At 36.0% G+C, this 20,661-nt stretch overlaps 1 protein-coding gene and 1 long non-coding RNA gene across 5 annotated transcripts; one reads left to right on the forward strand and one right to left on the reverse strand.

Moving 5' to 3' along the window:
• Nucleotides 1–4,239: 4,239 nt before the first annotated feature.
• Nucleotides 4,240–6,306, reverse strand: LOC125471794. Of its 4 annotated transcripts, XR_007253881.1 has the most exons (5): nucleotides 6,000–6,306; nucleotides 5,856–5,923; nucleotides 5,642–5,755; nucleotides 5,323–5,389; nucleotides 4,240–4,480 (listed from the first exon to the last, which is right to left on the reverse strand). It is a non-coding gene; the product is annotated as an uncharacterized LOC125471794 (long non-coding RNA). The 4 variants fall into 4 exon arrangements; XR_007253880.1 differs by having other exon boundaries at nucleotides 4,240–5,389; XR_007253879.1 differs by having other exon boundaries at nucleotides 5,323–5,755.
• Nucleotides 6,307–13,783: 7,477 nt separating this feature from the next.
• Nucleotides 13,784–19,949, forward strand: LOC103967646 (beta-amyrin synthase). Its single transcript, XM_009380919.3, has 12 exons — nucleotides 13,784–13,935; nucleotides 14,862–15,112; nucleotides 16,680–16,865; nucleotides 17,000–17,287; nucleotides 17,407–17,491; nucleotides 17,576–17,742; nucleotides 17,859–18,281; nucleotides 18,379–18,501; nucleotides 18,605–18,760; nucleotides 18,870–19,238; nucleotides 19,330–19,404; nucleotides 19,505–19,949. Exons 2-12 carry the CDS (start codon nucleotides 14,912–14,914, stop codon nucleotides 19,712–19,714), a joined length of 2,283 nt encoding a protein of 760 aa, XP_009379194.1. The 5' UTR covers nucleotides 13,784–13,935; nucleotides 14,862–14,911; the 3' UTR covers nucleotides 19,715–19,949.
• The last annotated feature ends 712 nt before the right edge of the window (nucleotides 19,950–20,661 follow it).

Genomic DNA, 20,661 nt, shown 5'->3' on the forward strand with positions numbered 1-20,661 from the left:
ATCTTCATCAGTGACTAGTAGGCTGGAAAAGATTGTAATATACCTAGCCAATACACATCAAACTTTCTTCTTCTTTTTTTTTCCCTTCTCGTAGCACACACACAAGGAGCTTTTCTTCCGAAACATTGGGTCTTTGTGCCCATTCATTTTCCACATCCACGGGTCATTTTGCCCAATTCACATCCATGGGTCATTTTGCCCAATTCACATTCACAGGTCATTTTCGCCCAATTTCACATCCACCCTTATATCCACAAGCCTTTTTGCCCAATTCACATATCCACCCTTATATCCATGGGTCTTTTTGCCCAATTTAATTTCTCAAGTGCCAGGTATAATACAAATTCTCCATCTACTTATCACCACCTCACAATCACCTTAACATTCAACATTTTCATAATGCATAGCATAATATCGATTCAATTCAAGATAAGTCCAAAACTTTAATCAAATGCTCACCCTTTTAAAATTTTCCTACTCCCATTCAATTCAATCATCATAACTCACAATATATGCATTATAAACGTAAATCACAATTCCCATTAACGAAACTTTCATATTTACCAAGGAAATTGCACCACAATCATAATACAATTTATATATGTATTTCAGATATAAAATATAAATGCCACTTTATTCCTAAAAATATGAATTAATGCAACCACAATGCATGTCATAATTCACACCAACAAGACTCACGAATAATGCATCTCGTAGAGTATGATGATTTGCTCTGATACCATTTGTAATGCCCCGGGCCCGAAAATATATATTTCGGGAAATAGTTTCAATGATAGGCCCAATTTCAATTTACATATACAAAACATAAGTTTTCCTTTAATACTAAAATTCCAACTCCTTACTTAGTTCAATTTCTCAATCAAAGCTTTATCTCGTTTATTTAATCTCACTTATTGTATGACTGCATCTAACGTCTCGTTAGACTACCTACGTACCCTAAACAGGGATCAAGCCATTCGTAGTTCACATTTCCAAAAATTCGAACCAAATCCAAATATATTCCTTTAATCCAACCTATACCACAATTGTATTAATATTCAAACCACAACAGTTAGGTCTCAAAAGCATAATTAGAATAACAAAATTTGCATAAAAACACAACGTCAGCTCCTTGGCCGTGCGCCGCCACACCCGCCGCCGCGGCTAGCGATCGGCCGCCCCTGCTCGCCGGAAAAATTCAACTGTTTCTAAAAATTCTCAAAAATTACAGAAATGAAGATCTCAAAGAGTAGAGCAAACTTTATACCTGCGACCAAGTCCAATTTGGCCTAGAAAGGCTCCAATTTGCCTCAAACCTGCCAGAAACCCTTATAAATGGGTGAGTTCGATCCTTCATCTCAGGTGTTCCACCGCCTCTTTAGTTGTTTGGGCTTTGTTTCTGACATCTAGGGGAGGGTTTTAGTGGAGGAAATTGTATGAAATCATTTCACAATTTATGGATTTTGGGCAGTCTTCCGCGGCACTCATTAGGATTTTTGTACCAAAATACCATTAAATTCCCTCAAATTTTTGGTGGAACTGGAAGAGAGAGGGCCAAGGTGATGATTGAGAGTGGTTTATAGGTCCAATTCGTCGAAACATTTGACGAAAAACGGTGAGGAACCGTCGGCTTGTACAGTCAGATCACACAGGTCAGACTCCCGATCCCCCGAGTCTCTTTCTCTCCATTCTCCTCCTAGTTCTCTCTCCCCATTGGTCACCCTCCCTACATTCCTTCCTCCTTTTCCTCCTTTCTATTCTTTTCTTTTAATCACAACCATCCATCATTTATTTTTTTTCTTCAATCATAGCCACACACGTGGCACAATTCATGGTTCTAGATTTCTGGAGCCTTCTAAATGGAAATAAAATTACCAAAATAGCCCTGATTTTATACGTCAATAACTCTTTCATTATAATTCCGTTTCATGAACGGTTTGCGCCTACGCGTTCGTGAGTTCAAGCCCTATTCAAATATAAATTGTGACCCAAAAAGGTCCACAGATTTTAAATAGTTAATATCCAAACTTTAAACCTCGTAAGCAGTTTAATTTAAAACTGAACTCAAATAAATTAATATATATTCCCTAAAAATAATATAAACTCTCAATACCACGAATACATACATATTAATACTTCCAGTAACAAAACTTTACGATTTTCTCAATTCTATTTTTGGGACCGTACATCGATTTAATTTCGATTTTCTTCACATATTCACAATTATGAATATAAAATTCATATATTTAAATTTTCAGGGTATTACAATATTCGTCACTTTTGTGGTCAGGGAAAACATCTCAAAGTCTCTGCAAAAAGCACGAATAAAAAATATTTAGAGGGCAGCTCAATAAAAAATAAAAAAAAAGAGAATATATGAATATATATATATATATATATGTGTGTGTGTGTGTGTGTGTGTGTGTGTGTGTGTGTGTGTGTGGGGCAGCGTGGCTCGAAGGCCTCAGGACCCTACATATGCTGCCCAAGCCACACGGCCCAGCAAAAGGGGAGGCTCACGCCTCCACCCTTTCTCCTTCTTCACACGCCAAGACTTCCAGCAAGGCCCAAGGCCCCTAGCCGGTCTCTCTATATCCCTCACTGCGCATCAGCCCAGGTCCGCGACAAGCAACTCCAAAGGACCAGCCCAAGCCGACCCTTCCACATCACAGCGGCCCACGGCTTCTATGCCATGTGTCACTCACACCACCTCGGCCCCCGGCAAGCCAATGTTTCAAGCCCCAAGGCTTCCCAATAATTCAAGAAGAAGAAAATTCAAAATTTTCTCACCTTGGTGTGACACGAGGAAGAAGAACAACAACGAGAGACGACTCTTTGCAAGGGCAAGAAAAGAAAAACGCTAGGGGAGGGGGAATAAAAATTTCCTCTGGCTTCTGTTTCTTGTTGGAATAATGATTGTTCTCCAAATTTATTTAATCCTCTACTTAAGGTGGAATTAAATAGGTATTGGGGGCAGTTATTTTCCTCTTTTTAGAAGAAGTCTATCTCCAAATCAAGGAAGAAGATCAAGTTCAAATTGGGTAACAACTCTACAAACCCAAGAAGCTTAGGATTTCTACACCGATTGCCCCTTCCATGTGTGTAGCACAATAGGTGTGGGGGCATTTGTGGAGCCTAAAATAATATCAAAAATTCAAGAGGCGACATGTGGACCTTTTTCAATAAATACACGATTGCCCTCAATAAATGGGCAGGCTTCTTAGATGCTCCAACGCACAGCTCACACCCCTGGAGGCCTCAGCAGCTGAACACAATTGCCCGCAGCTCACCTGCCCTTGGCAAGGAATTAAAGATAAGGATTAATTACCCAAATCCTATCTTTAATACATTCCTAATTGAAGATTGACTCCGATCAAGTAAGTAATCCTAATTTAAATCAATTAGGGATAATTACCCCCATTATCTCAAGATATTATCTCCTATTAAATATCTTGGGAATATTTAGAGAATATCTCTCCATTAAACACTATATGGCCGGCCCTAACCCTATAAATACCCCATATTTGACCAAATTTTGAGACCTTTTGCAACCCTAAAAAAGCCCTAAACACTTTACTTTCTCAGAGAAACTAACTTAGGACTAAAAACGGTGGAAATTTGCATCAACAGACATGATAAAGACTGAGTGAGACAACTTAACGAGACTGAAAAGAAAAACACACATATTGGAAATTAGTTAGAAAGAAGTGGGTAAAAGAAGAGAAAAAAAAAACTTGCATCCATAGTACTCCATGCAGTTATAATTGACAAATTTTCGTCATGTACATCATAATTAGAATCGTTCATTTTTTTTATATATCAACATCAAATAAATGATCAGTTTATCATGAGAGTTATTACCAAAACGTCTTTGATTGATAATTATGATAATACATAGATTCAATACAATATACGGTAAAGACTAATTTATATTATCACATCATATTTTTGGTCTCTAGTTAACCCAAAGTATGCAACCGTTGTTTAAATATTCATGCAATGTAGTTGGCAACATTATCATGATATAAGGAATATAACTAACTGATAAATGCCAAATATGCTCTTTTAAAAGTGAGACTCTTCATAGATTATGTCACCTCATGTTTTTTGCAAAAATATTTTATAATGTTGGCACAAAAATTGGCGTTAAACTATGAGATGTCAATGACACACCTTGACCGAAATCAAGGCTGTTGGCTGTCACGTGAAGGTGACGTAGCCATGTGCACAGTGCGGAAGTAATAATAATATAAGAAATGCGAATAAATAAAAACCAAACTAACTAGAGCACTAGATATGAAAAAAAAAGTGCAAGACAAAACTAAGTATGAATTCACAACCAGAGCACAAGTAGCCTAAGTGCAGTCCAGCAAGACAAATACTAATTATACAACACCTAAAGGTGGCCATACAATGGTCGTAATCTGTCAGAGATGCCATGGATTCTCACGAGCCACCAAAAAGCACTCCTAACTAGAACCTGGAGGGGCGCAAAATAGAAAGTGTGAGTGGGTAAAAACAAAGCTTTTCAAAACCATTTCAATTATCAAAGATTGTAACCCCTCGCTATAAAACCTGTATAATTTCCCAGAAAATAGAATACATATCTATACCACAACTATGCTTAGAATAGCAAAATTCACAAGTATGCCACGTCGAATATCTCAGCATAAAAATATGTAAGCCATGTGATATAAATCAATGCAAATGATATGTCAGCCGGAGTCACCTAACGTGACCTGTATGGCTGAATCTGGAGCTCATCCATCTAGCCAGAGTCACCTAACGTGACCTGTATGGCTTAAATCCACATCTCAACAATTATACCTGCACACAAGTCGGAACCACGTAAAGTGGTCTGTACGACAGGACTGGGTGTAAATAAATACACTTAAGTGTTATGATCATGTGAAGATTGTGCGAATAATCACCGATCACCTATGAGTCGGAACCACCTATAGTGGTTTGTATGACAGGACTATGCACCTAACTTGGATCCAAGGTGAGCATATGGTGCAGGAGGTGAACATCACGTGAAGGACTATGCCCTAACCATGGACAGGAACACTAACACCGAGGGGCAGATTTATGAGCTCTCAACACATCTCACATAATCATCAATTCACATAAACAGTCTACAACTCACCTGGTACATACCTAAGCGTCCACCGCGTCAAATCACAATATGCATACTATACTAACTCATAATCTAAGTATAAGTCATGAGGCATGGCATTTCTAAACATAATTTCATTTTAAATCAATTTTCTGGGACAAATCTCAAGTATATAGGTATATACGGAAAACCAAAAGCCCACTCACTAGTATGTGGAAGGGTCGTAGCCCCCAAGTCTTGATTGACTGTGCTCATCCTGAGGATAGGTCTCACCTATATGCGAAACAACTATATAAACGTATTTAAAGCACATAAACGAAACTAACTAATAACTTCTCATACATTGCTCAAATGGGGTGTTTGAATATACCAATGTGATCTACTCAATACCACAAACATCCTCATATTTTTAAAATACTTTTTGGACCATCCACACGCCGGCAAAGGCACGGCCAGACACGCCCCCACGCGCGGCCAACCTTGATGAAAACTTAACTGCCGTTAGGAATATTTCGTTAAACATACCTGATGCCGTTAATCGCCGTTAGGAATATTCCGTCAAAGTTGACGGAATATTCTCCTTTCTTCTCCGGTGGATCGCCAGACTCCGCCGCTGGCCGCCGTCTGTGTCACCGGAAACTGGAAAATTTTCAAAGCTTGATATCTCCGCCATTTCTCAACCAAATTTCATGAAATTTGTACCAAAATGAAGCTTAGGATGATACGAACACAATCTTACCACTTTGGAGTCCTAAAACCAACGGAATCTCGCCAGAAAAATTCAAGGAAACCGACCAAACCCTGCAACTAAATAAACCCGAGTGTTCTTACGTCAAAACCACTCCAAAATTGAACCCACGTGCTAGAAAAGCAAGAGTATTACCTTCTTAAGTCTCAAAACCACTTAAAACCCTCGCGATCACGTCGGAGGAAAATCACCCCTCACCGGAGTTCGGGTAACTCGAGTTCCCGTGAACCGTTCGTCGTCCCAAAGGTACCACTCAACTTGTGAAGTCACGAGGAGTACGATGGTGGTCTTAAACACCTCGATCTGTGAGAGATGACGAGAGTTAAGGAGATGACCGAACGAGTGTGCAGACGAATGGAAAAAAATCCGAAAGGGAGGAGAGAGAGAGGGTCAACGGGATTGGATGTGTGTGTGTGCGTGTGGTCCAGTTGACAACCAAACAAAATCAACAAAATCTTACTTCCAATTAGGTCCAAAAAGTTAGGAAGAAAAATAGATGGGTCCAACAGCTTAGCCCATTTACACACACAACCACACAATGTTCACGGGCAAAATTGTCATTTCACGCTATCGATAAAAATAATTCAGGACGGGCTGTCACAGTCAAAGAGTCCATTAAGAGTTCTACTTTAAAAGAACTTCTTTAACATTTTTCTCTATTTCTCTATATTTCTCTAACTATACTTGAGGCGGACACTAATGTAGAATGGGTCTGAATTATTGATAAATCACCAACCCACAACGGCACAACCCAACAGAAATTAAATAAAGATAAAGTAGTACACATGGTCCAACTAGTGATATAGATATACTGGCATTTTTATTTGGAAGAAAATTCTCCACTCAATGTATACATTGTCCCACGACTTGGAAAACAAAAATTATTAATTTTGATATGTTCTATGAAAGGTATTGTGAACAAATCAACGAAGACATGCTACCCCCCTCATCCGCGCACCATTACCTTGAACAAAAGTACTGCTTGTTTTTGGGTTTCTCCTATTAAGCATTACTCGTATCTCTCTAATCTTTCGATCAATTTTTTCAAAGCACAAGCATTTTTTTTCGGTAAACAAGCACAAGCATGTGAACGATAGATACGGCCGAGCACCATTTTGCAAACCCAATAAATGCATGAGAGGTTGATATAGAACAAACTTTTCGTTTGGTTAATGATGCAACAAGACATGGGCTGTGTAAATTGGTTGACTAGTGTCACTTAATATTATGGTATAAGTCGCATTCATTTTTATTTATAGGTTAAATTTTTTTCTTAATTCCTATGGTGAGACATTATTTTTAAATCGACCCCTGTGGTGAAAAAAAATGTTAATCTTAACCCTAGTGAAGTTCATTATCAATTGTAGTTCAAATTGAAATTTCTGTCAAAATCTCATCTACATGCGGGGGTAAAAAGGTCATTCCATTCTTTTTGGTAATTCCACTTTTTTATAATTAAAAAAAATAGAAGAAAAAAAAAATGAAATCCCTCCCCAATCCCTACCCTTGTCAGCCACAGCCACAACGACCACCCACCACCTTCCCCCCTCTCTCTCACATAACCCTAGCCATTCCGTCCACCACTGTTCTTCTTAAAATGAAACTAAATTCAATGTTTGCATAATAACTTATATTATAACCTAAACGCGGCAAGGTACTTTATGGTTTTTTAAATCTTGAATTTGGACTCTTGACTCTCTTGAAATGAGAAAGTCTGATAATATGAACCTTGTAATTTTATTGTTTATTTATTCTTTTATTGTAGATCTAAAAGTTTAAAAAATAAAAAAATTTATGTCAATATGGCACTTTATGATTGGTTGATGGAATCAATCAAAACGAAAAATAACAATTTTGCCCCTACAAATGACAGAAGAAAGGAAAAATCTAATTTGGACTATGATTGATATCGAATTTCACCACAAGATTACAATTAATAGCTTTATCACCACAGGGGTCTATTTAAAAGTAAGGTATCACCACAAGGATCATGAAAAAAATTTGATCTTATTTATAAGTAAGAGGTGTTAGGTTTGATTCTTGTAATAAAGACTTCGTTGTATATTAAAAATAAGGGAACTTTAATGAAAAGCTCCTAGTACTGTTCACTTTAACGAAAAACCACATTTTTACACTAAAAATTCAATCATGGTACTATTCAATTTAGCCTTATTTTGTCCTTATCGTTAAAACTCAAAGTTTTCAAACCATTTTCATTAGTTTTCCTTAAAAATAAATTGTTTGAATATTGTTTTCTCCTAAAGGAGAGGGATGGAACACTGTTTTGGGAAGTAGCTTCAATATCCCAACTAGATATATACAACTTGGTAGTTAAATCCGAAGTCATCAATTCCCCAAACCAAACCCAATTACTTTATCCTATTGCAACTTAAGGTAAACTTATTTTTTTTCAGACAATAGCTTCTGAATAACAAAAGAAATCACGAGCTTCTCCATAACAAGAGAAGTCACGAGCTTCTACATTTATTTTTCTTGCATTTTACACAACGAATCTTGACCATTTGATGAACATTTTCTCCCTAGATTCGGCTCCCTTGATCATGATCTTCTTTATTGCACCAATGACCAACTCCTCAACCATCACTTACCCTCTTCATTAACATCTTTTGATACACAATACTTATCCCACATATCATTACCATACACATTCCATAACTAGAATAATTTACTTCCTGAATCACTATTTATCTCAGCAAAAAATCATTTAATATGAGTATGTTTAATATTCATGTCTTGAAAAACTGACGATAGTTAAAATCATTTTTTGATGAAATACCTTCTACAAAATTTGATTAATTATTTGTAAAAAAAATCAATGGTGTTTAATAAAATAAATCATCTGATAATGACTTGTGTACAAGTACACTAAGGGTGCGTTTGTTGCACCGGACTATCTCGGACTAGACTAGCTTTAAGGACTAAGCTGGATTGGCTTAGAATAGACTAAGCTGGACTAATTTAGTAAAGCGTTTGATGTTGTATCGGACTAAAAACAAGACTCATATATTATATTATTAAATTTATATTTACAATATTTTATTATTAATTTAATCTATATATACTAATATTTTATTATTAAATTATCATTTTCCTTTCTAGAACTATCTTCTTCTTTTTATTTTGATCAAGCTCTGATTCATTTTCCTCTCTCATTTTTTCTGTCCGCCCACTGCATCCCTCCCCTCTCCCATTTCTCTACCATTTTATCTATCCCCCTTCAAATCTTTCTCTGCCTCTTTTATTCGAAGATTTTACAAATCTCTCTCTTCATCTTCACTGCAAATCTCTGTCTACCTCTTCTATTCCTCTCACAAAATCCCTTGCAAATCTTAAAATCAAACCAAAGAGCAAGAACGAAAATGAAAATTTGGGAGTTGGAGGCGGGATGCATGCGTGAGTGGCTCGAAGGTGGGGAGATGGGGTTGAATCTGCTTTCGGTTTCTCAGTTTTCTGGGTTTTTGGCTTTTTGGATTTTCTGGTTTTCTGGGTTGAAATTTTGGGAGTTGGATTTGGTATTGAAAAGGGAAGGGCTGCAGATCCACGAAATGAATTTACAAAAACTCCATGAAATGGGTTTCTCAAAGAAGAGTTTCTGACCACAGATCCATGGTGGCTTCGCTGGAAGAGGAGTCTTATGGGAAAAAATAGCAGTCGGGAGGGGAAAGGTAGAGAACTGACGAAGAGTGAAGCGGAAAGGGGCGAAGGAGAGCTGGTCTTAGCAATCCGCCCAATTTCGGGGGGTCTCGCTAAGACCACCTAGTGAGGCATTTAGTCTAGGCGAATCCCTCTTAGTCTCATTAAAGATAATCCCGGCTGCTAACAAACATGGTATTTCACTCACTATTAATCCTAGCCAATCCAGTGAAACTTAAGGAGGCCAAACAAACACCCCCTAAGAGTTTAGTTACAACTGGGTGGATAATTAAGTAGGTGAACCTTAGAGTGCACATAAATTGTTCCCTAAGATATATACTAATTCTTTGAATTTTATGCTTTCATTTAGGTTTGGGTTTATTAACTTAATAATACATAATAGAAAAGTCTGACATTTGTAGTTTGAAAATTTGAGTAAACTACCGATTTGCCTCTTGACCTATCACTTAACTTTCAATTTCTGCCCTGAACTTTTTAGTTAGAAAATTAAGGACTTAAACTTTTCTTTTTGGCTGATTTGCCCCCTGTTGTTAATTTTGCATTCATTCCATCCAAATTTCTGTTAAATGAAAGCATGTGCACAACATGTGAGAGTAGTTCGGTCGCTTCATTCTTTAAAATAATTGAAAACCTTAGATTTCTAAAATATAAATCTATGCAAATATGTGTGATTCTATAGCTTTTGTGTCTGAATGTCTAGCGAAGTGACACTTTTGTCCACAAGGGAGAGTCATGTGGTGTGCACGTGATAAGAGTTAACGTTAATTTGGATGAAATCTATGAAATACTAACGGTAGGGGGAAATTGGCCATAAAAATTAGTTTAAGTCCTTAATTTTCTAATTAAAAAATTTAAGAAGGAAAACGAAAATTAAGTGATAGTTTAGGGGGTAACTTGGCAGCGTGGAAATAGTTCTTCCTTTTTTTTTTCGAGAAAAATAAAAAAATAAAAGTCAAAGCTTTAGTTGGCTAGTGTCACGAAGCAGTAAGCACATGCACATTGCATATACAGCTTGCTTACTTTGAACTGGGAGCTCCCTGTGTGAGAGTTGGTAGCCCCATCTAACGTCCATTCTTTTATTTGACATGGTACATCCTCAACATCATTGGCCTCATGTATACTCACCAACTTTGACTGTGTAATATTATGGGTTTCGAATTTCAATTTATTTATATTTTTTGGAAATTTGTTTTTGTTCCTATACAAAGATGTATTCTATTCTAAGGGAGGAGATATTCTACTCTAGTCTAAGAGGAGAGAGATTACGGCACATAATGATAAATTATAATTAGGTATCGAACTTAACATAAAATTATATATTATCGCTATTTATGTGAGTCGAATTTAAAATCATACATTTACAAGTACATATAAATATTACGATAAATCATTTTATAAGTATATTAGATAGTTACACAGAAGCATTTCTCTTTTTCTATCTATATTCTTAATTTTTGTGACCATCTTAACGGTTTCCATGAAAGTGTCAATGCCCCCAACTGTTTTATTCCTGGCTTTCACAAATATCTATACTTGAATCAGATATATAAATCTCTAAATGTTGTTTTCAAGATGTCGATGATGATGGTGGTAAAATGCTCAATAATTTGCGTTGAACAAGTTAACACCGTTATTTTATAATTTTTAAGAACACTAATGAAAATGGTTTGAAAATTTTAAGTTTTAACGATAAGTACAAAATAAAGGATAAAGTAAATAGTATTAGGATTGACTTTTTACTGTAAAAATATGATTTTTCATTAAAATGAACAGTACTTAAAGCTTTTTGTTAAAATTCTTTATATTTTTAGTATAAAAAAATTATCTTGTGATCGTAAAGAGTTCTACGGCTGATCACTAATAAGTGGTCAAACTTTACGTACTGCATTATTAAATTGCCTTGTTGTAGCATGGCGCCAAAGGGTTCATGATCATATTCCCATGTAGCTCCAAATTATGGCCATCATCCAGTGAAATAAGGGTCTCATTTTAAACCTGTCGTTTTAGAATTAAAGAATATTATCGCTTAGTATTACAGTGTATTGTTATTTTTATTTATTTGTAAATGAGAAGTTTGGCCCACCCTATCATCTTCGCAAGGACAACTCTAATTCTTGGACTTCCGTAGCAAATGTGGCTCACCACCACAATCATTCTCATCCCTCCACCATCCCAAAAAAAAAAAATTAACATCCTTCTCACTGTAGATTCTTGATTTCTATCACAACGACCTAACACAACTCATTTATCCTTCACTCTCAAGTCTCATCAGTTGGCTCACCGCCACATTGAGAAGATCATTAGTATTCATCTTCTGAAAAAAAAACTATCTATTTATCTAAGAGCATGTCAAAATGTCTAAATCAACACTAATAAGGGAAAAGAAAAAAAACAATAACAATATTTTTTTAACTGAAAAGCTAAATCTGATGTGACATGACATAAATTAACAACCCTCACCTTAATTTACTACTAAAATTGACTGTAGCTTAAAACATAGATAATTGATTATTAAAGGCTTTTTATATTAGCACCCTAAAAAATGTTAAATGCACCCCACATTAAAATTTAATATTAAATAACTTATTTACCCTACTATGCAATGGCAATTTTGACCTTATTAGGTTAAAAAAATAAAAAATTCTATATACACTCCAAATCACTTTTAACGTATAATTTATCTTTTTCAATTATCAAAATCCCTCCAACCCTCCATTGTTGAACAAAACCCTAACCAATGAAACTATAAACATGTTGATTGAGAAAAATTATTTTTGACGAATGAAACATGAAATCGATGTTTTAGAAGTTTCACATGAGGTAAGACTTCATATTTTTTATTGTTTTAGTGATTTTGACGACATCGATAATTATTTAATCTTGTTTTTTTATGCGTTATTCAAGTTTCTATGCTCGTATTCATTTTTTAGGGATTACATGAAGAATTAAACACCTAAAATTACCATCAAATATTAAAAATAGGCGACACGGGTTTTAATGGTGGAATTGAAGACAACCCACATATGCTTTAAATCCCAGGCGACATCTTTTTTCAAAATTTTAGTCGGCATTTTTTGTCCAAATTAAAAGCTTCATAAGATTTGAGAAATGTGGGGTGTATAGAAAATATGGGGTGCATGTAGAAAATGTAATGTATATATTAAGAATGTGAGGTGTGAGGGTATTATAGGGAAATATGTGGGGTGCATTAAGATAATTTTTAATTGAAAAGGCAAATGTGGAATGTATTAAGTATGTGAGGTTTATTCAACAATTTGTGGGGTGTTAATATAATAAGTCTTATTAAATGCATAGAAAAAACATTTCTAAATTAAGAGTGAGAAACACTTTTTTTTTTTTTTTGGCAAACAACACTTTTTTTCTTTTTAAGAAGACAAGGACACTGACATTTTTATTCGGTTTAGTGGTAGCTCAAGCAAATATACTGTGCAAAGACTGACTTCCATCCATGTTAATGGGGTATTTCCTATCAATATATGAGGGGAAATGATTTTTTCGTAGTCTAAATAATTTACTTTTCCAGGAAAACCATTTTTACCGAGTAAAATCTGCTCCGTTTTTTTCCGTTGCAGAAAAGAGATCCCTTCCCCCCCTCGCAGAGCGGCATAACGGAAAAAAAAAATAGAAAACTAGAGTAGGATTTGAACCTTTTTTTCTTATTCCGCACAACTTTATTTATTCATTTATTATGAGAGGCATATAGGCGGCATAGATATTATTTTCCCTCATTTTCAAATGCGAGACTGATCCCTCTCTTTGTTTCTTCCTTTCGGGTATCAAAATTCAACATACATCCAAAATATAGCATCATCAGATATGATGATTTCAGGAATCTTTTATTTCTTACACCTCTAATATTATATGAAATGATATAATTTCTTTAAAAACGTGCACTCATTAACACAAGTTGTGTTTTTCTCCTAAACCTAAAAAAAATTGAGGATAATTAAGCAATATTGAAATAAAACAATTTATTAAAAAAAACTGAAAAACATTATAGACTCTGCTGCTTTTAAAACTATACAAATCAAACTATCAGACCATTTATCATGTAACTGAAAACATGTGAAGGTAGTTGAAATGACGTGTCGGTTTGTTTGATAGTACAAATATAAATCGGTGTATAATTAAAATTGTGAAAAAATATTACTAGTAATTAGTAAATAACAAAGAGCCTGAGAAAGTCAGAAAACACCAAAGTTGACCAAGTGCGATGATTAAAATATAGAAAGAAAGTAGGCATGGTGGCCATATTTTAGTGTAGGCCTCTTCGGGTATGTAATTATATAAACTGGGTTTCCCATGCATCAATCACCACAAGCAACTCAAAGCAATCTCTTTCCTTCCTCACCATCACAGCCAGTTTTTGCAATCGGTGAGTCCCCAAACTCAAGGGCCAGAGCTTCTTCAGTACTATCCATCTCTGTAGTTAGCATATGTAAAAAAATTATAACATAAAGTTTACAATTAGGTCATCATCATCATCATCATCTCTCTCTCTCTCTCTCTCTCTCTCTCTCTCTCACACACACACACACACACACACACACACACAAGATTCTTGGTCATTACATAGAGATTTGGGTAGCCAGAGTTCAGATGGATTGTTGAGATTGAGATATGCATAAGAGATTTCAATGAGTTATAGAACTCAATCATTCTTTTAAACGTTACAATTAGGTCATCATCATCATCATCTCTCTCTCTCTCTCTCTCACACACACACACACACACACACAAGATTCTTGGTCATTACATAGAGATTTGGGTAGCCAGAGTTCAGATGGATGGTTGAGATTGAGATATGCATAAGAGATTTCAATGAGTTATAGAACTCAATCATTCTTTTAAACCTCTTTTATCATACTTTTTCCCCCTTTTCTACAAAAATATGAAAATAGAACAGTAATTCAAAGGGAGTTTTAACGAAAAACATATGGTACTGTTCACTTTAATGAAAAATTATATTTTTATACTAAAATGTCAATTCTGGTACTATTCACTTTACCCTTTATTTTGTCCTTATCGTTAAAACTCAAAGTTTTCAAACCATTTTCATTAGTTTTCCTTAATTCAAACCCTGATTTGCGGGTAAGAGCTCTATCATAGATGGAAAAATATTTCCTTAGCCTCTAGATAAATATTTTTTCAATCATATTCAACTAGCGTCTTTTTCCTTTAATAAAAAAAAAAAAAAAAGAAACCTAGTTTAATATTTTCTTACAGTTACATAGAACTAGAACGTGTATCTATCAAGCCCTTGCTAATTAATTTCGTTATGTATTTGTATCATTCATGCAGGTACTAGAAAAAAGATTATTTTTGTACTACTAATCCAGTGATCAAAGAAGATGTGGAAGATCAAGTTTGGAGAGGGTGCAAATGAACCTATGTTGTTCAGCACAAACAACTTCCATGGAAGGCAGACATGGGAGTTCGACCCAGATGCAGGTACCGAGGAGGAGCGAGCAGAAGTTGAAGCTGCTCGTGAGCATTTCTACCAAAATCGCTTCAAGGTCCAGCCTAGCAGTGACCTCCTATGGCGTTTTCAGGTAATACTATTGTTATCTCTCTTTTTATCTAAATGACAGGTTTAAGTTCAAAGTCTTGTGCTCTTTAATGCAAATATTTGTTTATTAATATATATATATATATATAAACTATAAACTATAAACTTCTGAGTGGACTTTAATTGCTTAATATATTTCATGATATAGTTATTCGTTTGAATATAGATACAAGTATTTACATTGAATATAGTTTATTAGTATATTTCATGATATAGGGTTGGAGTCGGCTTTAATTATGCTATAAAAATAATAATTAGAATGAATCTCGAGAAGATTATGCTCTTCCAGATAACGAGGTCAGATTATGTTCACCTAAGACTAACATGGTGAGTTGGACCAAATACGAAAAAGATAACCTGGAATTGACAAGTCATAAAATGTATTAAGTACTAAAATCCAACCCTATCCCTAACCCTTCTGGCGTATATTATTTCATGTTAATATTGTGATTTAGTTCTATTTTGTATATAATAAGTAACACATAAAATTGATCACATTGTTAATCATGTTTTTAATACATAAAATGAAATTCACCACTATTTAAGAACTCATTTATAATCTAATCACTTTTTATTTCGTTAAATAGCGTTAATTATTATGTAATAGTTGAAGCACGTGACATATTTGCGGTACATAAAACAAGGTTTTTCGTTTTCCAAGTTACTCCACCAAAAATACATTGGTCAACTTTTGTGAACTTGTACACTCTTTATGTGTGAGACTTGGTCAACTTTTGTGAACTTGTAAAGTCCCAACTCTTTATGTGTGATACTGAGTGGTAGCCGGCCAAAGAAAAGTGAACTCCGTGCGAGATGCATGCCTTGTTAGTTTGTACAACAGTGTTTATATTCTGTTTATTTATTTAGTCCTTCCAAATCCTCTTTTTTGTTTTTTTTTTTTTTTTTGTCATACAAAGTTGGCCCCTAATTGGAACTCTTCTTTGAACAAATTGTACTTATATCTTGGTAAACGAATGCCTGTCCTCTTTGCTTACAAGTTCATATTCTTTTGTTTTCTGTTTTAAATAAGGAAGAGGACAACATTTGATTTGGTGGGTGGGTTAGCATATTATATTTTCTAATAACTTTATTAACGTTAAATTTAAAGGTGATGAGCCAGTTATATGTACTTGTATTAGGTGAGTGAAGGGGAAAGGGGAAGGGATTTGGATCCTCGCCGGATCCCCTCCTTGGGGATCTTAAGGATCAACGCACGTGGACAGTTGATCAAAAATCGTGCGGCTACAATTAAATGTTTTTTATATTTTTACAAGTAAAGTAGTCTCGTTTTACATGACAAATATAAAAAAAGGAAAATATTGTGGCCACACAATTTTTAATCAACGGTCCACGTGCATTAATTCCTAGAATCCCCAATAAGGGGATCTGGCGAAGATCCAAATCCAAGGGGAAGCACCCTAGAAGAACACTTCTTACCCCTTGACTTTTCCATGTATTTGTGTTGTATCAGTTTATTATTATTTTTTTTTTTTTTAATTTTTTTTTTTATTATTCAGTACAATATAATATTTTACTTTGACCAATTGCAGATACTAAGAGAGAAAAACTTCAAACAAGAAATTCCTCCAGTAAGAGTTGGGGAGGGTGAGGACATTACATATGATCAGGCAACAGCTGCATTCAGGAGGGCTGCCACCTTCTGGAATGCCTTGCAATCACCCCATGGACATTGGCCTGCTGAAAATGCTGGCCCAAACTTTTACTTCCCTCCCTTGGTGAGAAATTTTGCTCCTTATTTACCATATAGTAAAAAAATTGAGATGCTGTAATAGTAAAAAAATTGGGTTTTCAGTGCACTTGTATGTGACAGTGGACTAATTGTTGCATCTCTATTGCCAAAAAATTACAGGTCATGGCTGCATACATTCCAGGATATCTCAATGTTATTTTCTCCGCTGAGCACAAGAAGGAAATCTTGCGTTACACTTACAACCACCAAAATGAAGATGGTGGCTGGGGACTGCACATAGCGGGGCCTAGTATGATGTTTACTACATGCCTAAACTACTGTATGATGCGTATTCTTGGAGATGGCCCCGATGGTGGTCGTGACAATGCCTGCGCAAGGGCAAGAAAGTGGATTCTTGACCGTGGTGGTGCATACTATTCTGCATCATGGGGAAAAACTTGGATGGCGGTGCGTATAACTTACTAATTTGTTTTAAATAAAAGTAGTATTTTATACTGTAAAAGGATGCACATTTGAGGGAAAGATCATTTTATTGTTCAAATGGTCTAACTTAATTTGACTTGCAGATTCTTGGTGTGTATGACTGGGAAGGCAGCAACCCAATGCCCCCAGAATTCTGGACTGGGTCCACTCTGCTTCCTTTTCATCCATGTAAGCACAATTTCTTGTACACCCTATTTTCTTGTTAAGTTAAATAGTACAAGTCTTCTAATTAGTACAACTTCATATCTGCAGCAAAAATGTTCTGCTACTGTAGGTTGACTTACCTACCGATGTCTTACTTTTATGCCACAAGATTTGTTGGCCCAATCACTCCACTTGTTGAGGAATTGAGACAAGAAATTTACTGTGAACCTTACAGCGAAATTAACTGGCCTAAAGTGCGCCATTGGTGTGCAACAGTGAGTTTACCTTTTTTGTTCCTTGTATAGTTCATGCCGTTGTTCAATTTTATTATGCTAAAGAAATTTGTTCACATACATAAACTTACTGTGCTATGCAATGTTGACTAATGCAGGAAGATAACTACTATCCCCATGGTCGTGTACAACGTTTTATGTGGGATAGTTTTTACAATATCGCCGAGCCTCTCCTAAAACGCTGGCCTTTTAAGAAGATCAGAGACAATGCAATTCAATTCACAATTGACCAAATTCATTATGAAGATGAAAACAGTCGCTACATTACAATTGGATGCGTGGAAAAGCCATTGATGATGCTTGCTTGCTGGGCCGAGGATCCTAGTGGAGAGGCTTTCAAGAAGCATCTTCCTAGAGTTACCGATTATATTTGGCTCGGAGAGGATGGAATCAAGATGCAAAGTTTTGGAAGCCAGTCATGGGATTGTGCTCTTGTGATTCAAGCTTTGCTTGCTGGAAATCTTAATGTTGAAATGGGACCTACCCTTAAGAAAGCACACGAATTCCTCAAGATATCTCAGGTACATATTCAAGTCATTAAAACTGTTTTTGACATACGAAAATGTGTTGAGATTTTCAGTTGACCTAAACATACACATCCTATGCGTACCATTGTAGGTGAGGATTAATACATCCGGTGACTACCTATCTCATTTCCGTCACATTTCGAAGGGCGCATGGACATTCTCTGACCGTGATCATGGATGGCAAGTGTCCGATTGTACTGCAGAAGCACTGAGGGTGAGTGATTTTACTCAAGTGCTTAACTTAAGTTGAAGATTTTGCCTCTCATTTATGATGAAAAATTGAAAATGGTGCTAACTTGTAACATGTTTTGTTTCAGTGTTGCTGCATTTTCGCAAATATGTCCCCAGAAGTTGTCGGTGAACCAATGGAAGCTGAGTGTATGTATGATGCTGTCAATGTCATCATGTCTCTTCAAAGTCCAAATGGTGGTGTATCAGCCTGGGAGCCAACAGGAGCTCCAAAATGGTTGGAGGTAACAAAAACTGAAAATCTTAATAATTTTTTTCCGAAGAAATTTGAAAGCTTTCGTCATTTCACTATGTCTTATAAATTGGATATACTAATTTGTTTTCCCTCTTCAGTGGCTCAACCCTGTGGAGTTTCTTGAGGACCTTGTCATTGAGTACGAGTACATCGAGTGCACTTCATCTTCGATCCAAGCCTTAACATTGTTTAGGAAGTTGTACCCTGGCCATAGAAGGAAGGAGATCAACAATTTCATCACAAGGGCTGCAGACTACATTGAAGACATACAGTACCCTGATGGCTCATGGTATGGAAACTGGGGAATCTGCTTCGTGTATGGTACATGGTTCGCAATCAAAGGGTTGGAGGCTGCCGGCAGGACATACAACAACTGTGAGGCAGTGCGCAAGGGTGTCGACTTTTTGCTCAAAACACAAAGGGAAGATGGTGGCTGGGGAGAACACTACACCTCATGCACAAACAAGGTACCAATAAAATTCAATAGTAACAAAAAGGTAACCTTTTTGACCTCAAGGAAAGCATTATTCTAATATTTCACTTGTTCCATCTCTTCAGAAATATACAGCTCAAGACAGTACAAATTTAGTCCAAACTGCACTCGGATTAATGGGTTTGATCCACGGTCGACAGGTCAGTACATGACAAACATTTCAGAGGTGTTCTGTTTTAGTTCTTCACAATTCCCTCCAAAAAATAAATTTCTAAATGATTTTTTTTTTCTTTGCTATAGGCTGAGAGAGATCCAACTCCTATTCATCGGGCTGCTGCGGTGTTAATGAACGGTCAATTGGATGACGGCGATTTCCCCCAACAGGAACTGATGGGAGTTTTTATGAGGAATGCTATGTTGCACTATGCAGCATACAGAAATATCTTCCCATTATGGGCTCTCGGAGAATACCGCACACTGGTTTCGTTGCCTATCAAAAAAATCGCTTGAGCCTTAGATCACAAGCAACAAGAAATCCAAGAGACTTGCCAATACAACCAGAACCAATAAAACCTAGTTCTAGTTGTGCCATATTTTTTGTTCCTTTCTTCTTTTGTGTATGTAGAGTTGATGAACTTGTAACTGCTGAAGAATAAATAATCTATGCAACTGTATGCTTTTGTGATTTGTAACCGCTAAAGAACGAATAATCTATGAAAATGCATATATATATATTTATATTGTATATGGTACTTATACACAACATGTATCTTGCATGCATTGCGAGATATCACATCTCATCAAATTAAATGTGTATGAGTCTCCCTTGCAAATTTGCTACATTTTAGTACTTTCTGCTCTCTAATTTGCTTCGCTCCCATTGAAATGCCGTAACAAATGGGCAGTGATTAAATATATAACCAAATTGCATTGCAATTGACACCATATGAATCTTTATTTGATGCCGGCTTTATACTCTGTCTTACAAAATCTGAAGTGTTTGTTCTACTTCTGTAATTCAATGTCAAGGAAGAAAGTCCATGTCAGATACAATAAGCGTTCTTTATTATGCAACAGCTAATTCGGTATCTGGTATCTAAACCAAAGAACATAGAAAAGCATAACCTTCTATTTAACGGTGTGCTTTGCCATTCGTCAACCTCCAGTTCCATTTTTGTAACATGTTGAGGTATTCTGCAAGAGCCCAAATTGGGTAAGTGTTCCTGAATACCGCGTAGTGCAATGTGATATCCCTCATGAAAACTCCTACCACTTTTGTCACTTGTTTCAGTGTTTGTTATATTCCTCTTTGCTTTCGGCTTCTCTCTCCTTCTCTGTATGCGTGCGTGTAGGTGATGGGTGGGTCTTCAATTGGTGTCTCATTCTCCTATTTATACATCTTTTACTTCCTTAATGCACACGAAAATAGGATAATTTAAAACCCAAATCCTTTTGAA

Source organism: the organism of the source record quoted next, unplaced genomic scaffold, assembly GCF_019419815.1.
Source record: "Pyrus x bretschneideri cultivar Hongxiangsu unplaced genomic scaffold, Pyrus_bretschneideri_v1 Contig61, whole genome shotgun sequence".
Taxonomy (NCBI): Eukaryota; Viridiplantae; Streptophyta; class Magnoliopsida; order Rosales; family Rosaceae; genus Pyrus; species Pyrus x bretschneideri.